This window comes from Neofelis nebulosa, chromosome 4 (genome assembly GCF_028018385.1).
Source record: "Neofelis nebulosa isolate mNeoNeb1 chromosome 4, mNeoNeb1.pri, whole genome shotgun sequence".
Taxonomy (NCBI): domain Eukaryota; kingdom Metazoa; phylum Chordata; class Mammalia; order Carnivora; family Felidae; genus Neofelis; species Neofelis nebulosa.
In genome coordinates, this window is record NC_080785.1 from 115,449,155 (window position 1) to 115,472,121 (window position 22,967).

Below are 22,967 nucleotides of genomic sequence, written 5' to 3' on the forward strand. Positions count from 1 at the left end.
TGGAGCATGAAAGCAGGATTAGAGTAAGGCAAAAATCTTAGTGGTTCTCACTGATCATGTAGTTGTAGTTTTGATCAGTGTGAAAATTTTCACCTTGGAGGCAAGGGCACTAGATTGCATTGTTGTTTCTAAAATGGAGAATGATGTTATCGAGAGACTGAGGCTCAAGAGACCTGGTTTATAGTCCCAGCCCTACCACATCTAAGTAGGAACTGGGGGATTCAGTTAACATGCCAAAGCTTTTATTTCTCATCTATAATATAAACCTGTTCCACAAGATAACCTCTCAAGATCTTTAGATTTTAGGAGGCTCAGATGAATGTCTTGTACATGAATACACATGTATACACATGTATAGATTTGTTTTAAAAAATAAAATTTTCCTTTGGCTCTCAGAAATACAGACTCAGGCCTCAAATTTTGCATAGATTCTGTGTTATAGGCAGTTACTAGATTTAAAAAGCAGGGGTGTTGGGGGTGGGTTTTTTTTGTTTGTTTGTTTTCTTTTTTTTTTTTTTTTGGTTTTTTAAGTAGTCTCTACACCCAATGTAGGGCTCAAACATACAACCCTGAGATCAAGAGTCACGTGCTCTGCCAACAGAGCCAGCCAGGAGCCCCTAAAAAGCAATTTCTTAACTGATTATTCTTTTTTTTTTATGTTTATTTACTTTTGAGAGAGAGAGAGAGAGAGCACGAGAGAGCGCGCGTGTGCACTTGCAAGTGGGGGAGGGGCAGATAGAGACAGAATCCGAAGTAAGCTCCTGGCTCTGTCTGAGCTGTCAGCACAGAGCCCCATGTAGGGCTCGAATTCACCAACTGAGAGCATGACCTGAGCTGAAGTCCAACGCTTAACCAATTTAACCACCCAGGTGCCCCTGATTCTTTAATTACAAGCTGCTTATAGACAGTAAATGAGGGATTTTACCTTACTTAAACTGGAACTAACAGTATATAGGAAAATCTAGATTTAGACAAAGCCTTATTACTTTGGGTAGGGTGATTATTTGCTTTGAAAAGCATTCATTTTATAATTTCCTTAACCATTTTTTTTAATAACCATTTTTAAGTCCAGTGTAATAGTAAATGTAATAAATATTACCCTATATGTAAATCTTTAATTTGCATATTGTTTTGAAGAAACAAAATCTGCCTTAAGTGAGAGCAGCATATCTTTTTATTATATGAGATTAATCTCTGTGATCCACCAATTAATAAATTGGAATTTCAAATTTGTAAAAAAATATAGTGAAATAGGTGTGTATGTATACTTTTAACATTTACTTGATGATAAAAAATTTTAAACCATTAAGAGTCTTAAGGTAAAATTAGGTGTAAAAAGATGTTTTCTAGGTAGTGTAAATTCTTTTAAAAACAAATTTTCAGTCTACTTAGCACTAGATTTTACCATTAAAGACCAGAAGTACATAAATAAGTACCTTATAAAAGAAGCCCTAATTACTATGGTATTCAACAGATTTTCAAAATTTATGTTATCCCTGGGTAAATTTATTTCCTTTTTTAATAGGATTACTATACTAGTAGATCAGAGATACTCTGAAGACAGCATATGTAGATTTCAGCAGTGCCTTTAACGGAGTTTTTCTTGATATCTTTGGGGAGAAATTATAACTGATTATTATAACTGAGTAAGTTAATGAAAGAATGAAAAGAGTACTAACACTGATAAATATCAGCCTGAAACATGGTCTCTGATGGTTTGCTGCGGGATACTTCCTGTCCTGTTCAACCTCTTCATTAAATCCTTGGCTTAAAGAGATTGCTATGGTTAATCAGAGTTGAAGATGTCAAGCAGCTGAAAAGAATAATTAAAACTTTGAACCATAGAATTGGAACCTTTGGTATTCTCAAATGAAAAGCAGAAGTCATCACTTTATGTGATGAGCTGTACCACATTTGTGTAATTTATGGAAAGGGCAACTGTTCTTAACACCATTTTTGGTTAAAGAGAAAGCAAACAGGAACTAAATTAAATGCTATGACTAGGTTCTCTAGCAAATCTCGTTAACACTTAAAGTGATTTAGACACCGCACCAAAAAGAGTCTGCCTGATGGGATCTTAATTAACCTAAATCATACAACGTTCCTGTTACATTGCAATACCTTGGAAGAATCAGGATGTCTTAGTCATTCCTTGAAATTAAAATTCTAGAAAGCAAAAATTATTAATATTATCTAAATATTAGGATATTGTTTCAGATTATTGTTAATATAATTACAACATGAAACACCCTGAGAGAAAACAGAATTCCTAATAGTGGAGAAGAATAAATGAAATGCCTAACAATATCCCCATCTCAATTTTTTTTTACAAAGAGACACTAAAAGAACATTGTGATAATTGACTCTGGGCAAATTTGTCTTATTAAAGTTTTCCCCTTAAAGTTATTAAGACAACACTAGTTATTAGGAATTGGAATTTAGTAGGACTTTTCAACCCCCTAGATTAGCGGTCTGCAAATTTTATACCTTACAAAGCTTTAGCCTTTTCTCATTTTTAATTTTAAATATTATACAAGTTAATTTTTATTAAACCATAAGGAGATAAAACTAATTTTGTCAGAACACATCGTGGAAAGATAGAAAATACTTATTTCCTGAGTGGCGACTGAAGTCAGGAACAAACTAGAGACAGTTCCATGTTAACTTTCTAAATAATGGCTTGAAAACAAAGGTCTTCCATTTTTACTGCTTTAGTCTTATATGAGAAATTTGTCCCTCAGACATTTCTAACAAATTCACTTAATCCTGGGATAGACTATTTTTTAAGGTTTCTTGCGACTCTAATTTAGGATTCTGTGAGCTTTTTATTATTTTTTTTGTATCTATTTTTTATGTGGTTGTAGAATCTCAAACTAACTCATCCTTAGACAATTAAAATCAATTTGTAAACAGATACTGCTTAGCAATCAAGTAATTCTGTAAAAACATTGAATACAAAAAATGGAAGAGTCCAATTCAGAAATCAGCTACAACTAGCTATAGACTTAAATAATATAAGCATGTGTTTGAGGTGATATGATTTATGGTTTTAGTTTTTAGTGGTACATTCAACAGACATTTATTGAGCCTACATTGTCTGCCTTGCCCTGGAGAACCAGAAGTGAATATTGGGCCTTTCATATGTAATCCCCCCTTATTGTTTTTAAATGATCATAAATGAATTGGTCTTATATAGTCTTTAGGGAACTTTATGTTATGAGTAGTTTCACTAGGACTAAAGATTATTGACCTGTGTCCATAGGTCTTTATTTTACTGTTGAGAATTTAGTGGTCTCCTGTGTTAATTTACCCATTCAAATACTATACAAGTCTGTGTGCTCTTAATTATTCTGAATACAGAAACCTCAGAACAGGGCTCCCTCTCTCTTCTTTGGAACAACTTATTTTATCTTTATATTAGATTTTTTAAAAAGTATTGCAGATAGGTTGAGTCAAGGAAATCAGGCCAGTGAACATGATGGCATCTGTTGTTGGATTCTGACAAGTAAAATCAAGATTGAAGGCTTACAGATAATTAAAAAATAAGCCATCTTTTGTGAAAACTCTTGAATTATAAAATATAGTCAGATTTCAGATGTCCAGTAACCTATCAACCGCACCCCCCCCCCCCAACCCTCACTTCCCCACCAGCTCTTGGAAATATGAGAGGGTATTTTCGTTGACACAAAGACTTGGGGGATGAGTGATGCTGGCGTTTAGTGCATGGAGCTCATGGAGGCCATGATGGCCAAAATGTCAGGAGTAACCTTGCTTGGGAGCACAGTCCCCAGGCATATTTTCCTCTACTCTTCCCTCTTCTCCTTTTCCTTCCTCATTAGAAAGTGAGAACCCCAGCTGTACAGACATTAGGGGTAGTAATATGCCCTTAGTACACTGATGCCGTTTGCACAGCTCTCATTTGGTGCCATTCCGTTTTTGTTTTTGTTTTTTTTAACAGCTAGGAATTTCTTTTGAGGAAACATTAGTATGTAAATTAGGATCCGAAGGGACATTAATTCTCTATACACTCTATATTAGGACGTATTTATTGACCCCAGTAGAAGAAGCTGTGTTACCTTCCTTATCTTCTTCCATTTTCTCCTTTATAATCAGAATCATTATTACTACTGTGTATACATCTGTTATGTGTACATTGATCCAGTTCAGTGAAACTCTAGAAGTGAGTTGTTTCTTAGCTTTAACTTTGGTAGTGAACCTGTGCTTGTGCTATTTTTCAGAAACGGTACAGATTCTCATTTAGCCATTTTGATTGCTCTAAGCCTGATATGAATTTGGAATTCAGAAAAGTCCGTTTGCTTTCACCTCAGCAGACTTGTTCACTTGAACATGCTGTTCACATTTAATGTAAATACGTTTGAATAGAAGAGCATATAAATATTTGGTTTCATATTTGGCTTCTATTAAATATTGACAGTCATGGAAATATCTCTAGGAGATCTTTTTTTCCTTTTTTTGGATCAAAATTTCAGCTTTACGTTCTTTCCAACCATTTGGAAACATAAGTGACTGTTTTTTCCTTATTGCAATTCAAAATACCTGAATTTGATTCATAATTTTCTTTCCCCAGAACTATTCTTTTAATCTTCCCTGTTGGAAATGCATCATCATTCTCTTAGGCTGGAAATTTGGGCCTCATCTTTGATTCATTCTTCTCTTTAATCTCTAATATACAGTCAACAGATCCTATTGGTTCCTTCTTCAGAAGAGTCACCAGGCCTTTTCTTTTGCATTACCTCTGCCTCCACTTTACTCCAGTCTTTACCATGTTTCAGTGTTCTTTCTTCTGGTCTCTCACCTCTCTTCTTTAAGCTTGTGACCACTCAATTTAAAACTACTGAAAAAGACAGCAGAATGCTTTACAACTTAATATCTCAGAGAGAAATGGAAAGCAAGCGAATATTAACTCTGAGATCATCTAATCTACAACAGAGTAAAATTTTTCTGTTTTGTCCTAAATTTCAACTAATCTCAAAGATTTACTTATTTATTCCTTCATTTAACAGTATCAAGTATATGCTCGGTTCAGCTGTTAACTGCTGAATATTATGCTTATAGTCTTTTCATTCCCCCTTGACAGTTCATCTGTTCTCTTCAACTATCCTATTTATGCTTTCTCTAGTTTTTCATCTCTATCCCTCAACCCTGCAAGTGCCAGTCCTGTTTCATAGGTAGTAGGCCTTGAATCATTTAAGCTCCATAAATCACACGAGTCCACAACTGATGGGTGGCAATGCAGGGACTCAATTCCATCTCCTCTGCAGACCAGCAACCTTCCAACATCATCTTATATAATAAGGTCTGTTGTCTAAGCTTCATGATGTTAACCATAGAATACTATAGGCTAATGGTTTATTAAGAGAAAGGGTAAAGGAATGAGAAATTGGCCATTTGACTGTTTTTTGGTAATAAAACTTGAAGTTTGGAAAGAGTTATGTTTTCATAAGTAGTCATTTAATATTTATAGTGTCTGTCTTCATCTTGCTTCTTACTCTTTCTTGGTTACCTCTCCCTTTTTTTTTTTTATGTTTTTATTTATTTTTGAGAGAGAGAGCAAGTGAGCATGAGCAGGGGAAGGGCAGAGAGAGGGGGAGACACAAAATCTGAAGCAGGCTCCAGGCTCTGAGCTGTCAGCACAAAGCCCCATGCAGGGCTTGAACTCATGAACGGTGAGATCATGACCTTGAGCCTAAGTTGGATGCTCAACCAGCTGAGCCACCCAGGTGCCCCAGTTATATCTCTTTATTTAGAATCATGTGGCTATTCTTAAAGAATATTTGGAACCACTAGAGCTTTGTGCAGTGTAGTGGAAAATTAAATAGCAAAGAATAATGAACCAGGTTACTTTAAAATGTAATAGCTTCATATTTGCCTCCCCACCCACTGCACCCCACCCCCACTCTGCCATCTGTGGCTAGTAATATTTTACAAAGAATCAATTGATTCTCCTTATGTGGACTTGAAATTGCCCATGGAATGCCATTTTTCTTCATTTCAAGCAATTTTCATATTTTTTGAGAATATGTAAAATGTGCTTAATTTTTTTATTCCTGAGACTTCAGTATGATGTGTTGTTCACCTGGGATTTAGAAGGTATAAAATAGATCAAGTAAGGATTTTCTTTTTTTTCTTTTTTTTTCTTAAAAAAAAATTTTTTTTTAACGTTTATTTATTTTTGAGACAGAGAGAAACAGAGCATGAATGCGGGAGGGTCAAAGAGAGAGAGGGAGACACAGAATCTGAAACAGGCTCCAGGCTCTGCACCGTCAGCACAGAGCCCAACGCGGGGCTTGAACTCACGGACGTGAGATCATGACCTGGGCCAAAGTCGGAGGCTCAACCGACTGAGCCACCCAGGCGCCCCTCAAGTAAGGATTTTCAAGAGATGGCTTATGGCACCTCTGACATTCATGGAGTATAGCAAGAAAATTCATTGTGGTGTAAAGCATTTTCTAAAACAACACATTACCTATGTGTTGCCTCCAGATGGTAGTTTTCCAGACATAGAATATGCTTGGGTATATTCTAATGATTTACTTTATATTTTAAATGAATGAATGAATTTTAAATGGATTTAAATGATTTGTTTTGTTTTGTTTTGTTTTCTTTTGTTTTTCAACATTGCAGGTTAGAACTAAAACTTAAATCAACCTGGTCCCACCAAAGACTCTTTATAAAATTTGTTCTCCTTGTGAGCTTGCTATTTTTAAAACATTTGTTTACAAACAGCATATATTATTTCCCTTAAAAAAAAAAAAGTAGAGCCAGTTAGCATTTCTGAACAGCACTAGTGCAGTGATACTACCTGAATACCTTTCAGGTAGTATCCAGACAAATTCCAGACAAATTTAATTCCAGACAAAATTAAATGTTTCTCATTGTAATCTGCTCATATAACTTTGTCATGGGTGTATGTACACTTTCCATTTGTCCTTTGGAAATCCTGAAAACAACTTGACCTTTTTGTGGACCTCAGGTTGGAGTATTCTATACTGTGTCTCATGACATAAAAATATTATTTCATTATACTATTTCATTTTACAAAATAAATTTCTGTATGATTCTGCAGTTTCTTTGCAAGCAGTACTTGGGGGTTACCTGGCCCTTCTTGACCTCTATCAGGGCTTTATGATGTTTTGCAGTTGTGAAACAGCATAGCACCTTTGAACCCCTTATGTGTTAGATCACATTGTGGTACATGATTCCTTTGAGGTAGGAAGAGCCCAAGTAAACAGGTAATTTAGCTAGTTTCTAGAGGTCAGTCCTTAATATTCTTCCTAAAATCTCATAATTCTGATATTGGCTTGGACATTCAGCAAAAGCCTCTCTTGCTTTCCTTTCTGAACTAATTCATTCTAAGCAGTAAAAGAAAGTAATTTGCCTTATTTAGAAGTTCATATGACCATACTAATCTCAGGAGATTTTAAACACCTTTCCAGTTTCTTGCTTTGTCATTTATTGCTCCCCCACCTACTGCTGTTTGTAGAGGTTTACTTTTATACAAGGAGAGCTGCTGGAGTTTAAGAAAAATCTACCTCTTATTGAATCCCAGTAGGAAGTTTATGCTAGCTGAACTGGTTGCCTGGTGGAAGAGGGCAGAAGAGACTCCTTGATGCAACACATTTTAACTTCAGAGCCTTGCTTGCAAATCTCTTCTCTGCCATCTATGACTACAATTAATAATTGATTTCTTAGATTTATCATTTTTCTTCTTTGACTCAACTTTACTTTTCCCCATCTTTTGCCACTTAGGGAAAAACTTACCCAATCAGTCATTAAGCATCAACATCAAGATCAGTCTAGGAGCAGAACAAGTTTCATGGTCTTTGGATGTTATTCCCCAGTAGATCCTTCATGAATAAAATATAGTGAAGAGTAAAAGAGAAGGAGAGCATTAGGCATTTTATCCAAAAAATAAAGTAATATTTATAGATCTGACAGCTTTAATAATATAGGAAAGCCTCTGGAATTAGCCTTGGTGTTTTTGTTTTGGTTTGGTTTTTTGTTTTTGCAGTTAAGCAATTTATTTAACTTTATTTTTTATTTTTTAAAATTTACATCCAAATTAGTTAGTATATAGTGAAGCAATGATTTCAATAGATTCCTTAATGCCCCTTACCTATTTAGCCCATCTCCCCTCCCGCAACCCCTTCAGCAACTCTCAGTTTGTTCTCCATTTTTATGAGTAGCCTTGGTTTTTATAAAGAACATCTTTTGTCTGGAATTTGCTTCCAAATAATTGCAGGGGAGGGAAATTGCGGGCCATGAGTTAATAATTGAAGCTGGATGAAGAGTGCAAAAGAGTCATTTTCCTCACTTTTATATGTTTGAAATGTTGAAATACTATTTGAAATAATAAAGAACTTTTTAAAAGACATCTTTTCCCCAGGAATTTTGGATGGATAAAATCTATTTCCCTATGAAATTTACAGCATCCCCCCAATACTCAACAGTGTTGAACACAATAAAAGTACTATCATAGGTTTGTATTATTGAAGGAAAAATACTTTCTTGTCAGTAAATTCTAAACTTCAGTATGTTATTTTGTGTCTATTTTTGTCCAAATTATGTTGTTATTTATTCAGCAATATGTAAATTTATTTCATATATTGCATTCTAATGAAGTTGTGTTCAGTTTTGCTTTTCATCAAGGACATATTCAAGTAAATGTTAATTAGTATTGAGAAATCTGAAAAACACTCAATGAAAAAATAGTATTAAACAATTTCTTCATATACAGTATGTGTGATACATCTCTGGGTAGTATTTGAATTAAGGAGCCTGTTTTCTCGGTCAGGGTCCGAACATAACTTTGCTGGTAAAATAATGATTTAATCCTTAGTCTCTTTTGTCTTGTCTAGTTGGTCACTCTTATTGAAATATCTATGCCAGTTGGGGCACCTGGGTGGCTTAGTCCGTTAAGCTTCCAACTTCGGCTTAGGTCATGATCTCATGGTTTGTGAGTTGGAGTCCCACATCAGGCTCTGCACTGGCATCACGGAACCTGCTTGGGATTCTCTCCCTCCTCCCTCTCCCTCCTCCCTCCTCCCTCTCCCTCTTCCCTGTCCCTCCTCCCTCCTCCCTCTCCCTTTCCCTCCTCCCTCCTCCCTCTCCCTCCTCTCTCTCCCTCCTCCCTCTCCCTCCCCCACTCACACTGTCTCTGTTTCTCTCAAAATAAATAAATAACTTAAAAAAATAATAATCAAATGTAAAGCCAGAAAGTTATTCTATCAATGCAAATAACACAGAAGATAAAAAATAATCTTTCATGTTGTAGATAAAGCCTTTAATCTCCAAGCCAAGGAAGTAAGCTCATCAAAAGTGATCAGATTTTGCCAAAATTTGAACGTATTTCCTGGCTTTTTTTTCAGATCCCAGTAGTATAAACCATGGCAAGTCAAATTCACTGTCTAAGATTTATCCTTTTTTCAAATTCTGGAACAGACAGCCACTTTACTTTGGGACAAAAATGCTCTTTTTCCTTGAAAAGCAAAAGGACTTGTATTTCTCTATCACTATTGTTGCTAATATAGTTCCAACCACCTATATCAACACAACTTGCATTTCAGAGAGAAAACTGGATAGAAGGGGGGATAATTAGAACTGTCTATCAAACACAAGCATGTTAGTAGAGCAGTAAAACTCATGAATACACATAGCAGACTTTATATAGCTGCACTCATCTCTTTTACACTATCTTATACTGGCAAGATGAACAGCTTGTTAACATGACCCAAAGATAGAGCTATTCTAATAGCATATGCAAATAAGAAGCAAACATGTATCAACTTAGAATTATGCTTAATAACATTTAGTATTCTATTTTATTTAGAAATTATTTGGGCACCAAGAATTACTTATTGATTAGCTTGATTTAACATTAGTCCAAGATTTTATTTTTTTTAAAAAAATTTTTTTTTTCAACGTTTTTTTTTTTTTTTATTTATTTTTGGGACAGAGAGAGACACAACATGAACGGGGGTTGGGGCAGAGAGAGAGGGAGACACAGAATCGGAAACAGGCTCCAGGCTCCCAGCCATCAGCCCAGAGCCTGACGCGGGGCTCGAACTCACAGACCGCGAGATCGTGACCTGGCTGAAGTCGGACGCTTAACCGACTGCGCCACCCAGGCGCCCCAGTCCAAGATTTTAAATTACCATAGATCTTGGAGAAATTTATTATTGAAACATTGTTTACATACAGTATTACATTAGTTTCAGGTGTACAACATAGTAGTTGACAGCTCTGTATTATGCTGTGCTCACCACAGTATAGCTACCATCTGTCCCCATACAGTGCTATTACAGTACCATTGACTATATTCCCTATGCTATATCTTTCTTCCTTGTGACTTACTCATTCCATAATTGGAAGCCTCCACCTCCCACTTCCCTTCACCCATTTTTCCCATCCCCCTCCCACACCCTCCCCTCTGTCCGCTATCAGTTTGTTGTCTGTGTTTATGGATCTTTTTCTGCTTTTTGTTTTATTGAATTTCACATATTAGTGAAATCATAGGATACTTGTCTTTCTGACTTATTTCACTTAGCATATATCTTCTGGGAGTATCCATGTGGTCACAAATGGCAAGATCTCATTCTTTTTCATGTATGTGTGTGTCTGCACTGGCATCACGGAACCTGCTTGGGATTTTCCCCCTCCCCCTGTGTGTGTGTGTGTGTGTGTGTGTGTGTATTCTCCCCCTCCCCCCACACATATATGTGTGTATATACACACACGACATTTTCTTTATCCTATTTATCTATGGATAGACACTTAGGTTGCTTCTGTATTTTGGCTATTGTAAATAATGCTACAGTGAACATAGCAGTGTGCTTACCTTTTCACATTACTGGTTTTGTTTTCTTTGGGTAGATACCCAGTAGATCTTGGAGATATTTAAACTAACACATCATTGTCATTGATATAAAGAGTTTGTTAACATTATTATTCAATGTAGATGAATACAGATTTTCAATTTTTTAAATATCAAATATATAGGAAGAGTAATACTAGCTTATTTGATCAGTAAGTCTGTTATAGGAAATTCAGATTAGCTTCTATCTGAGAAAACAAACCCAAGTAAATTAAGATGTATGCAGTGTTACACTTAACTGACAAAACTCATCTTGATTTGTACAATAGTTATCTTAATTATATGAAATTGGACTCCTAAAATGTTTCTGAACTAGTAGTTTCTGTAGATAGGATTTCTTTTTCTTTGTCTAACATATTTGGAGTATTATAGGTTCACTTTATTTTCTTGGAAATTCTAAAAATTTGATAAATAAGTGCTTATTGAGCTCTACAAAACCAATGAGAACAGAACTTCTTAATTTAAGAGGTATTATAATCAAATTAATCAATATCCTCTAAAAATTGGAAAACATTTCATACTTAAGAGGTCAAGTTCTTTCTGAATTACAGACAGAGCTGTGGCTTCAGTTTTACAGCTTTAGTCATGGGTCAAAAGTAAACATAAAACCTCATCAGTTGAGATCTCTAAGAGCTATTCTCCTTTAATATTATGTGCAACATTCTTAATTGAGCTCAAAATAGACAAGTGGACAAAAAGAAAAGTCTAACAAACTGAATTCTCTTTTGGTTTTTCACTCAACAGAAAATAGATCTGTCATTCTACTACATAGACCACCAAATGGTGGAACCATAAAAATCCAATTCTCAGTAGGTATATCCATCAATGAAGAATAACTTATCAACTGTGCATTAGCCAGAAACAAAAACAAAATCAGCAAGAGGGGAAAAAAAAAATTGAGAAAACCAGAAAGTCAGCAAAATTGAAGTTCTGTTGCCCCTTGGGATTTACTTTGAGAGCCAAGAAGAGATGTACCCAGGCTAACATAGCCAATGAGGTATACTTCTCTGGCAACTCTGGTGAATCTATTGGCGTCTTCATGGATCCTCAAAAACTGTTTAGGGATTTTTTTTTGGGGGGGGGGGGGTGGGTAAAATCATGACTCCTACAAATATACAATGCGCAACTTCAGGGACTGTCTTCCATGCGGTGGCTCATCCAACAAGACAGCTTTCATCTTATAGCACCTTGTTTTCAACATATGTTTCAAAAATCTCAGTGTTGGGGAAAGAGACTAGAAGGGCCTTACGTCAGTGTTTGGTTTGGATTTTCTCTGAGTGGTGAGATTACAGATAATTTTTGCTTTCTTTAATGCCCACTTGTGTTTTCAAAGTTTTCTATAATGAACCTGATTGTCTCAAAAGAAGATATATTAAGAATGGTAATAAACAGAATTAAGCAGACATTAGCTAGTGTTGATGCTAGCTGTGCAGGATTGGTTTTTCTTTTGTTTTTGTAGAAACAAAAATTTACTCTGTTGAAACCTTACAACCTAATTTTTAAGCAAAGACAAAACTTGTATTAAGCCATTAAATTCTTTATTACTTTGTTCTGGAGAGTCAGGGTCAGAGTTCTATGTCTCTAGAGATAGAAGATGAATTTCTGGAGCCATGGTGTCAACACAGAATTATCTTTAAATTCATTTACAGTGCTTTGGATTTCATTCAGAGGGCTTCATATGATTTAAATGAAAAAATGTTACATGAAGCTGGTGAATGCTGATGGAAAGCCCTTCTTTGACCTCTTAGTACTGTGCTGGCCTGAGCTTCCAGCCCCATACTTACATGCAAGTACAGAAATTATCGCAGCTTTAGGCACCGAACTCTCAAATTGTCTTCTTATGATGCCTTTCTGTGTAGTAACCTCAGAGAAATGTTTCCACATATTATACATTGTACATGCTACACTGTACTTCATAATCATTAACATTCTTCCTGTGCACGTTCCCCAGAACTGGTTTTACAAATGAAAAAATAAAAGCTCAGATCTGATGGTCTAACTCCCAAAGTGACTTATTCAGTGCAGGAACAATCTCTTTAAGTTGTTCAGTTCTTTCATGCAGTATCATGGGTATTCAGTAAATGGTATGTGATGCAGGGCTTAAGATTGTGGTGTTTTAATCTGTTGCATAGACCTCAGACAACTCCAGCGCTTTTCATTCAGAAGCGTTTTTTTCCTTTCCTCCATAGTGAATAATTGGTCAGTTTTCATTTTAATTATTTTGTGAACCTAAAATGAAAAATAAGAGAAGAAACTTCAGGAAAGCATAGAAATTGTTTTGGCAATCTTCTAGTCCTTTATCTAAACATGGGTAGATTTGTTTTGATGATGATGATGATGATGATGATGATGATGATTATTGAACCAGGCTCCCTAAACATTTATTTAGAATGTTTTTAACCTTCTTTAAGCTATTCTCTAAACCTTAACCTGGTTTTAAACTAGAAGACAAATGTGAATGGTGAATTACTGCTCTGTAGCTTTAAATTCAACCAGTTTGATGCTTTTGTTTTTTATAAAAGATGCTCACAGCTCCAGAAAAGAGGCAGATACTGTGTGATCTCCATTCTCAGAGTAAAACTATTCATTTGCATTAGCAGCTCTAGCAAAGCGCGCGCGCGCGCACACGCACACACACACACACACACACACGATGCTTGTTTGGCAGAAGCTTTCTGTTTATTCAGCACAGAGCCCTCCCAGGCTCCCAGATGTAGAAAGCTCTAAGAGTTGATGTACAAGACAGAACCGGAACTGTACATAGGCTGAGGTGGGCACTGCGGAGGATTGGCTATGCAAGGATGTTGATGTGGTGCGGCTCTACCTGCCTGTTCTGTGAAAGGCACTTCTCTGAGGCTGTGAAGGTGAGAAGCCCAGGGATGCACTAGAAGCTTCATTTCGGCTGGCTCTTTGGTGGGGGAATGCATTCCCAGTGGTAGCTGTCCTCATTTACAGCGTTATTCTCGGAAACGAAGTATGTGCAGCCGTGACAGACTATGCCACAGCTCCTCTGCAGTTTGGAAGCTGGGACAAATGGAAAGAGCACATAGTCAAGAGAGGTTGTGATTTGTTTTCACTATCCAAGCTTGCTCTCGCAGTACCCAAATGAAGGATGAGCTTTGTGGCAAGCAAAATCAGCAGACTGCCTGACGGGGGGTTTTGGTAAGATAAATGTATTGCTTGTGTTTTGTGGGGGAGGGTTTCTTGGGGTTTTTAAATTATTTTTATTTTTCTATATCAACTACATAGAATTGCCTCTTAGCAATAACGAACACATTTTGCAGAATCATATGTGATGGAAAGGGGTGATCCAAGAAGCCAGAAGGGAAAATATTATTTTTGATCATTCATTTGTGACCTTCAGAGGTAATCGTCAAGTTTTCTCAGATGTCTATGAACAGGCAGAAGCCAGGAACTTCCAGAGCAAAGAATGCTAACAGATATCCTTTCTTTTCTTTGAGCAGTTATAATTAACCCCCCCCCCTTTGTTTCCCCCCGCTTTCCCTATGGCCTAAAGTAGAAAAGAAAAAATAAAAGCTCCCTGGTCTTACCAAGTTGTTGCCTCTGGAACAGTAATAGCCTGAGAACATAAGTATGGAGGTGGAGGAAGGCAGGATGAGGAGTCTGCTATTTTCATAGCAGTGCGTTGGTGGGTGTTTGTCTTGGTTCATTATCGTTGCTGTTCAATATCAAGTGGTGGTTAGTGCTGTATCTCGTTGTCTGTACTATAATTTAATCCCTTTATGTTCTATTTTGTATGTTTTTCTTTGCCAGACTCAATTCTGTCATTATGAAAACTTTTTCTGTTATCATTCATACATATTAGCCTTGTTAGAGAAAAGATAGTTGTAGAAAGTAACTCTTAAATATTTATGGACCCCAAGAATGATAAAGACATTTGCTTTTTAAAATCGAGGTTTTTTTTAAAACAGATTTGGGGGTCTTGATTTTGGAATCTTTAACAAGCATTTCATGACAAGTTAAAGAAATGAGTTGCATTAGATCTATGAAATCCTACCAGAATCACTTTGCTCTAATCTACTTTAAGTTGGATCCTATGTCTTAGGTTTTTCTAAGTCTGAAGGTTTACTTTTCCTCATCCTAACTTAGGTGAGTATTGCTGGAAGATATGTTAATTGTTTTATTAGCCTAACCTGAGATCTTGTTCTTGGGCCCCTCTTCTTTCCAGCAGAGAGAGCCAAGTTTCCTAGCTGCTTAGAGTGGGCACAGAAGAGATCCATTGACATCTGACTTTTTGCTGACTCATTGGTTATATAAGCCTTGTAAATACAATTATCCATATACTTCATTAGGTTACTGGGCAGGTGGCCCCCTTCCTGTTTACTGATCTTTTCTTCCTTCAGCATCCTCTTCTTCCTTAAGACTTTTTGGTAACATACTCTCAACTATTAACCAAGTGAATTCTAAGAAGTGAAGGACAAATCCTTTTTTTTTTCTCTCTTTTTTGGAATTGCTTTCTTAACTGCTTCTTTACCTTGATATGATAAAATTCCAAATTCTGTATTCTCTTGGCACATGAAACGGTAATAATACCTTTCCTCATTTATGACCTGGTTAAAGTAATAACTTCCTTTTCTGTCTTTGAGACCTCAGATCAAATGCCCTTGTTCAAAGAATTCTTCTATAACTTCCCCATCTAAAGTAGTTTTCCCTCCCTTACATTATTCCTTTTTTCATAGCACCCTTTTTTTTCTTCTTTGTAGTACTTCTCAATAATTTATATTATTTGATTACTGGTTATTTCATCTCTACCATTCTTATCCACTCAGACGTTAAGCCTCATAGAAAACAGAGATGCTTTGTTTTGTTCATTAGTACATACCCAAACATCTAGCAAACTTCCTGGCTGAGAGTTGAAGAAAGGACAAGTAAGCAGTATTCTATATGTAAAGGCCCTGTGGTGAGAAGAAAGGATGAGTTGCAGGGGTTGAAAAAGACCAGTTTGACTAGAGTGGGGGAAGCATGCTGTAAGATGAAGCTAGAGAAATAGATCCAGGGCTTAAATCATGTAGGACTGACTTGATAGACCACATTCAGATACTTGTTCTTTTAAGAGTTGGCAGCTACAGGTGGGGGTTGCCTGGATGGCTCCGTCAATTAAGTATTTGAATCTTGGTTTCAGCTCAGGTCATGATCTTCTGGTTCATGAGGTCATGATCTCCTGGTTCAAGAGATCAAGCCAGCGTCAAGCCCCACTATCTGCCAATAGTGCAGAGCCTGCTTAGGATTCTCTCTCTCCCTCTCTTTCTGCCCCTCCCCCCAAAAAAGTCGTGGTAAGCTACGTAAAAGAATTTAAGCATTTGGTGATTTAGAACTTATTTAAAAAAAAATTCTGTTTCATGTGGTGCTCAAACTCACTTCCCCGAGATTAAGAGTCACATGTTCTACAGACTAAATCAGCCAGGCGCCTCAGCACTTAAAAAAAAAAAAAAATTCTCCAGCTTAACTGAAAGCCTGATTGAATTCAGGTAGATTAGTCAGTGGCCCAGGAAAGAGATAACAAGAGTTTGTCCTAAGGTGGTGGTGGTAGAGATAGATGGGAGAGTATTATAATTTGATGGAAATTTGGAAAGTAAAATAGATAGGACTTGGTGTTGAATTGGATATAGGTAGAAGGCAGAAGATGTTAGGAATGGTTCCTGGACTTTGGTTTGGTTTAGTTTGGCCTTGGCTTGGCCTTGTTTTATAACCAGGTGAGAGATAGAGATAGAGAACACTATAAGAAAACCAGGTTTGTAGGAGGAATTGTGGTGTTTGGTTTTGGACATGCATATTTTAATATAGTCAAGTAGGTTTTTGGATCTATAAGTCTAGATTCCAAAGGAGATTTTGCTACTATTAGCATTGAGAAGCCTTTGGAAGTACCTTTGGAATAAAGTGCAAAACAGTGATTTAGACCTACCTTGGGATCTCATCTCCTGCCAGAGCCCTATTTATATAACCTCACAAACTACTCAATTATCTTCAAGAAGCTACTATATTTCCTTCTTCTGGGCCTTTGTTCATACTGCGTTGTCATCCTGAAACGCCTTTCTTTATCACTTCTCTTTATATCAAAAACTTCTAACTTCTTCCTTCAAGGCTCATTTTTTTTTTTTTTACCTCCTCCAAGAATCCTCCTCTGTTCCCTTTTCCTTCTTCTGAATACGTGACTCCTTCCTATGCTCAAGAAGTACTTTGCCTTCATATCTGCTACATCATTTACTTAATTGGACCTGTATTTTAGTTGATCATTTTCATGTCTCACTGACTAGATTATATGTTTCTTGAGAGCAGGGATTCACCTTTATTCAGTGCTTTACATAAGGAAAACAAAGAATAGTTGCAAAATGAATTAAATGGTAGGAAACCTCAATCTTTTGTATAATCTGCTTCCTTAATATCATAGCACCATGATATCCTTTCTCCATCTATGTACTCCTGATTTTCTCTAGGCTGTCCCTACATTTTACCCTACAGATACCTAGATACATCGGAGAACTGGTGTTCCATTCATATGCAAAGTCCCTGAACTAGTCATTTTCATTATGTAATTTTACTTTATTTGTACTTTATCAGAAAAACTGAAATCTTGCTATTGCTTATCACCTGTGAAAAAATTGGCCAAGATAGGAAGGACCAGCATCCATACAGGATGTCAGAGACACCTAAGGGATGCTACTAAGGTGACAGTGGAGCAAAGACTTAAAGGAGATGATGGAATAAGCTGTGCAGGTTTGTGGGGAAAGGTATTACAGGCAGGAGGAACACTAAATGGAAAAGCTTTGAAATAGGTACATGCCCGATACATTCCAGAAACAGCAAGGAGGCCATTGTAGCTGGTGGCAGTGGAGTAAGGGATGAATAGTAGGAGATACAGATAGGGAGGTAATGGATGTGCTGCAGGTGCCAGGTCATGGTTGTTCAGGCCATTGTAAGGACTTTGGCCTTAACTCTGACTCACATAGGGAACACTGGAAAGTTTTAGGTGTAAAAGACTGTTGTGACCTCATATTTTTTTATGTGTGGTTTTTTTGTTTGTTTGTTTGTTTGTTTGTTTGTTTGTTTTAGAGAGAGAGAGTATGTGTGCACGCGTGTAAGCAGAGGAGGGGCAGACAGAGAGAGAGGGAGAAAATCCCAAGCAGGCTCCATACTGTCTTTCAGTGCAGAGCCTGATGCGGGGCTCAATTCCATGAACCATGAGATCATGACCTGAGCTGAAATCAAGAGTTAGACATGTATCCAACTGAACCACCCAGGCGTCCCATGACCTGATATGTTTTTAAAGGATCACTCTAGTTGCTGTACAGATTATTGATTATAAAAATGTTAATCTAGTGATAGTTAAGAGACTTACTGCAACAGTCCAGGTGAGAGTTAATTGTGGCTTATACCAGAGTGGTGGCAGTGGAGATTCAGTGAGATGTGGTGAGATTTTATGTCTCTTTAGCAAGTAAAGCCCAAAACATTTGCTGGAGAAATGTAATATACATAGGGGGTAACAACTTAGACTCTGGAACCAGACTGGGTTTAAACATTTGGCTTTTCCCCTTCTTTACTTTGTGATCTTGAACAACTTAAATTATTTATGCTTTATGCTTTAGTTTTCTTAGCTTTAAACTATAGTGGTGTCATTGTGAGAACTATACAATTTACTGAACATACAAAGGATTTAGAACCTTGCCTGGCATATAGTAAATACTATATGTATTAGCAACTATGATTATTAATGTTGCTGTTAACTGGATAGAGTATGTGAGAGAAAGAGGACTTAAAGTTGACTCCAAGGCTTTGGATCTGAGCATATGGATCAATGAAGTAGCCATTGGCTGAGATGGGAAAGACTGCAGGAAGAGCAGGTTTTGGGGATATCAGGAATTCAGTTTTGTACATAGTAAATTTGAAATGACCATTAGACATCCAAGAAGAGATATTAAGTAGGTAGTTGGATCTAGAGTTAAGCACAGTATGGGCTGAAGGCATACATTTGGAACTCGTCAACAAATAAATGGTATTTAAGACCATTTTAAGACAAAGAAGAGTATTTAAGCCCTGAAATGGGATTGGGGATGTGTGGTTTGGACAGCCCCTCCTTAGAGCCTCTATTCTTTAAGCTACCGAACAAGCCTGAAAAGTTCAGTGATAGCCCAGTTATCACACACCCTATGGGGTTTTCCACATTCTTCCATTGCTTTAGCATTTTATCAAAATTGAGTGAAATAAATAGGATTAAGCTGAGACTTAGAAATCTTTTGTTTTAAGGAAACTTGTGTTATAAAAGTATTTGTAGGGAATTACCTTGTAATGGGGAACTCATTGGTGGCAAGTTTTATAAATTGGCTAATCCGCACATGGATTTTATATGTATTTTTAAATCCTCAGCAGTGAAAACATTTCTGTGTCACCTTCTTCTTTTGCTGGCTAGTGAATGCTCAGAAAATAGAAACTAATTTTAGCCTTAGCCGAGTTGTGTGCTTCAGACTAATCATTCTGAAGTCTTGTGAGAATAGTTTTTGAATAATCCATAGCCCAAATCACAATTTCTTTTTAATAAATCATAATCTCAGAAGGAAACTTGGATCATCTATAGCAAATGTCAATCAGTATATCCTCATGTGACATTTTTAACATTCAGGCATGAAGTCTCTGTTTGGATACTTCCAGTGGCATACATGAACTGAAACTTGAAACCCCCTGGTTAAGTTGAACCTCTCACTTTCAGTATATGTTATTTTTTCTTTTAGTTATCGGGGAGAGAGCTTTCTCTCACAATCTGTTACTCACCTGTAAAATAAATTTTCTTAACTGGTTGACCTCTCAGGTTCCTTCCGAGCTCAAAGCATCTGTACTTACAAAAATAACATTTAACCATCACAAAGGAGAATACTATTGACTACTAGGATTGCAGGCTCCTTAAGTGTGTTTTCTTTGTTTTTTTGGTACTTCCAATGCCTAACATAGGCCCTGTGCATAGGAAACATTCTGCAAAGCTTTGTTAAAATGACAATAAATCATCTGACCAGGCTTATATGAATCTATTAAGTCCAAACATCAGGCCTGGCAGTGCTAATCCTCAATGATGCCTTTCACGTAAGCCAGGAAACCAGTGCTCCTGTGACATAGCAATTCTGAGCAGCAATCCTAGATCCTGTAATGGATATTTTGCAGTTGGGTTAGAGCAGGGTAGACCAGATAGGATGTTAATAATCTAAACTGATATTCAACACAGTTGATTTTTCCTCAGCAGCCTTGGAGGGATGAGTATCATCTATTGGAAACTATTTTTCTTACAAAAATCCTGGCATTTGTTCCATTTGTAGTAACATAAGCTTAGTCACTGTATGACATATGAGAGACAGAAACACGTTAAGGCAGTGCTGGTGAGCATTTATATTAAACATTTCCTAGATATTTTTGCACAAAAAATTGTGTTAGCTTCTTGGGGTACAAAGATGAATATAACTTGTTTCCTGGCCTCAGGAACTTAGGTCAGTAGAAGCAAGCCACCCTATCATTTCAACATAATGTGATAAGGACATTGAGAGAAGTATATGTATAGGTACATGGGAATATGAAGAAAGCCATTAATCCAGCTGGGAGAGGGAGTTTGTTGGGAAAGATGTCCTGGAAGAGGTTACATCTGAAGTGGTTCTTGAAGGATGAATAGAAGTTAGCCAGAAAAGGAAAGAACATGCCCTCGACTATATGGCCAGAAGCCCAGAGGTGTGAAACAGCATGCCATGTCAGAAGAACCAGATTATACAGGTGTGATCCTAAGCCTATGTGGATTTAAATTTAAGGTTTCCATTGTTTTCAAGTGATCCATGATACAGTTTTTTTTTTTGTTTTTTGTTTTTGTCATTTGCTGAGGCACATAGTAGGATCCTTAGCCACAAAACTAGTGTGCAAACTCCACCAGAATTCACATTTCAGTGAGCATGTCCTCTACTCATTGTCACATACACGGTATTCCCCATGAAGTTATTTTAAAACTTCGTTATTTATAGAAAATGGATCTAAAAAGTGCTGGTTGTAAAAAAGCGCATAGGGCCTTAAGTGGTTCTTAATGCACAAAAAGGAAGTTTGGGACAAACTAAACTACAATACCAACTTTAGAAGTGGCCAGGATTATTATCATGAGTATTAAGCAATAAAACATTATTTTTCTAAGCAAACTTTTCCCAGAATACCCATATAACATAGATGAAAGCAATGGTAATCAGGGTTCCAGGAACCCTACTCACTTGCTTCCACTATTCCCCTCTGTGGTAGTCTAGACACATCTCTGTAGAACCTAGGACTATTCCATATAACCAAAGTTCTGTATAAAAATATGAAAAAGTGATCCCTAGAACTTACAGGGAAAACTCCATTGTGTACAAGGATTATTTATCAAGTGAGAAAAAAAACTTGGTGACAGGTAAAAAGGCCTGTTTTTAAGGCTGTAAGTTGAATCTTGATTTTAGCTCCAAGGTAAAAATGGAACGCTTAGAGAAAAAGCTTGCTGGCTATGGGTTTGGTGGAACTTTACTTCATTTTTATTTTCTACTACTCCCACTTGAGATTTCCTCTTCATTGCACAGCAGACTAAATGTCAGTCAGAATTGCTCAACAGAGTTGTGCTTACTGTGAGAAGGGAAGGGCATGTCGTTTCTACAGTGAGACGCTGGAGATAGGTGAAAAGTCTTCCCGTAATAAATATATACTTGCTGCACAAAGTGCTAATTGACTTGAGGTTTCTTTTCTTTTTGTTAAGGATAAGGTGTTGGGGGTGTTGGCAAAGGCAAGCCTCCAGGAGATAATGATACAGAATTCAATAGCTCCTAAGGCAGGACTCTTTCCTCTGTTGTACCTTCTCAACACAACCTGCCTGGCAGAAAAAGAAAAATTTATATGATGAACCAGAGTATCTTTGTGTTTATCATTGATTAGAAGATCGATTTCTGTCTGGTTCTTAAGACCAAGATTATGAATCTTTAGGGATTACAGTTTATATTGGATTTGGGGCGCGGGGTAGTCTCTCAACAATCCAATATTCTATCCTGTTGCCCCCACTAAATATAAGTGCACTTGAATTGAGCCACACACTCCAGTTTTGGGTCAGAGCCGTGGCCCCAATACCTGTGAGAAAAATTTTGGAAGAATAATGGAGCTGCATCTGCGGTGCCTAAGTATTCAATTTGCAAAGGCTACACTGCACAACCCATTCGATGAAATCGGCCTTGGGAAAGATCCACTTTCAGAAAAACCAAAATAGTCCAGATTCTATTTGTTTTCAGATTAATTACAAAGACTTCTCCGCTTCCCACCCTTCTTCTTTTACTCTAAAATGCCTGCTTAATTTTCTCAGAAATGATGTCAATTATGTAGTGTGCAGAAATTTCCTGAAAGAGAGCCAGTATTCTATAAAGCACAGATATAAAGTCTGTGAAGTCTATAAAGACTTCATTCCACTAAGTAGACAGGATGGGGCTGTTGGCTTTTATTGAAGGCACTGATGTCAAGTCAGGGATTTCTGAATCTTTTCTAGTTACAAATATGTACCTTTGAGTAATGAACCAGGTAAGGAATAGAAAAAGGTAACTTTTTGAATGCTCACGATGTTTGACAGGCATAATCTGATTTCACATATATTTAACATTTTTTCAGATAATCTCACAAGAGAATGATAACCCCATTGAATAGATAAGAAAACTTAGACTCAAAGAGAACAAGTAGGTAGCCCAAAGACACCTAGCTAGTAAAGTGGCAAAGCCAGGTGTGAACCTAGGTCTTTCTACTCCTTGCTCTTTCCACCATGTTCCTTCATACGTGATTGTTCTCAAAGCTGGGTGCTCCCATATTCTGACACTTCCATACACTCAGAGAAAGTAGATAGATCTGTAATGTATTTGCAAATGAATATTGCAAGCCATTATAAAACTTTTATCAAATATTCTCCCCAAGATAGCTCTACTCTGCCCCTGACTAATTGGTCTTTTGAGGCATCACTGTTTAAATTTTCTCTTGAACTGTTTTCGGATCAATTAACTAAAATCTGTTAAAAGATCATTTAAGTGTGGCAAATTAATTT

The 22,967-nt window shown here is 36.9% G+C and overlaps 1 protein-coding gene across 5 annotated transcripts in view; it reads left to right on the top strand.

The window, feature by feature from the left end:
• Positions 1 to 22,967, top strand: part of TMCC1 (transmembrane and coiled-coil domain family 1) — a 245,733-nt gene that overhangs the window by 192,465 nt on the left and 30,301 nt on the right. The window contains exon 1 of one of the 5 annotated variants that reach the window (XM_058725902.1): positions 13,561 to 13,758. The exons of the other annotated variants lie outside the window; for them this stretch is intronic. Within the exon in view, the coding sequence (XP_058581885.1) occupies positions 13,696 to 13,758 (63 nt within the window). The 5' untranslated portion in view covers positions 13,561 to 13,695. Of the gene's footprint in view, positions 1 to 13,560; positions 13,759 to 22,967 lie in introns of those variants that run through there. 5 annotated transcript variants of the gene reach the window in all.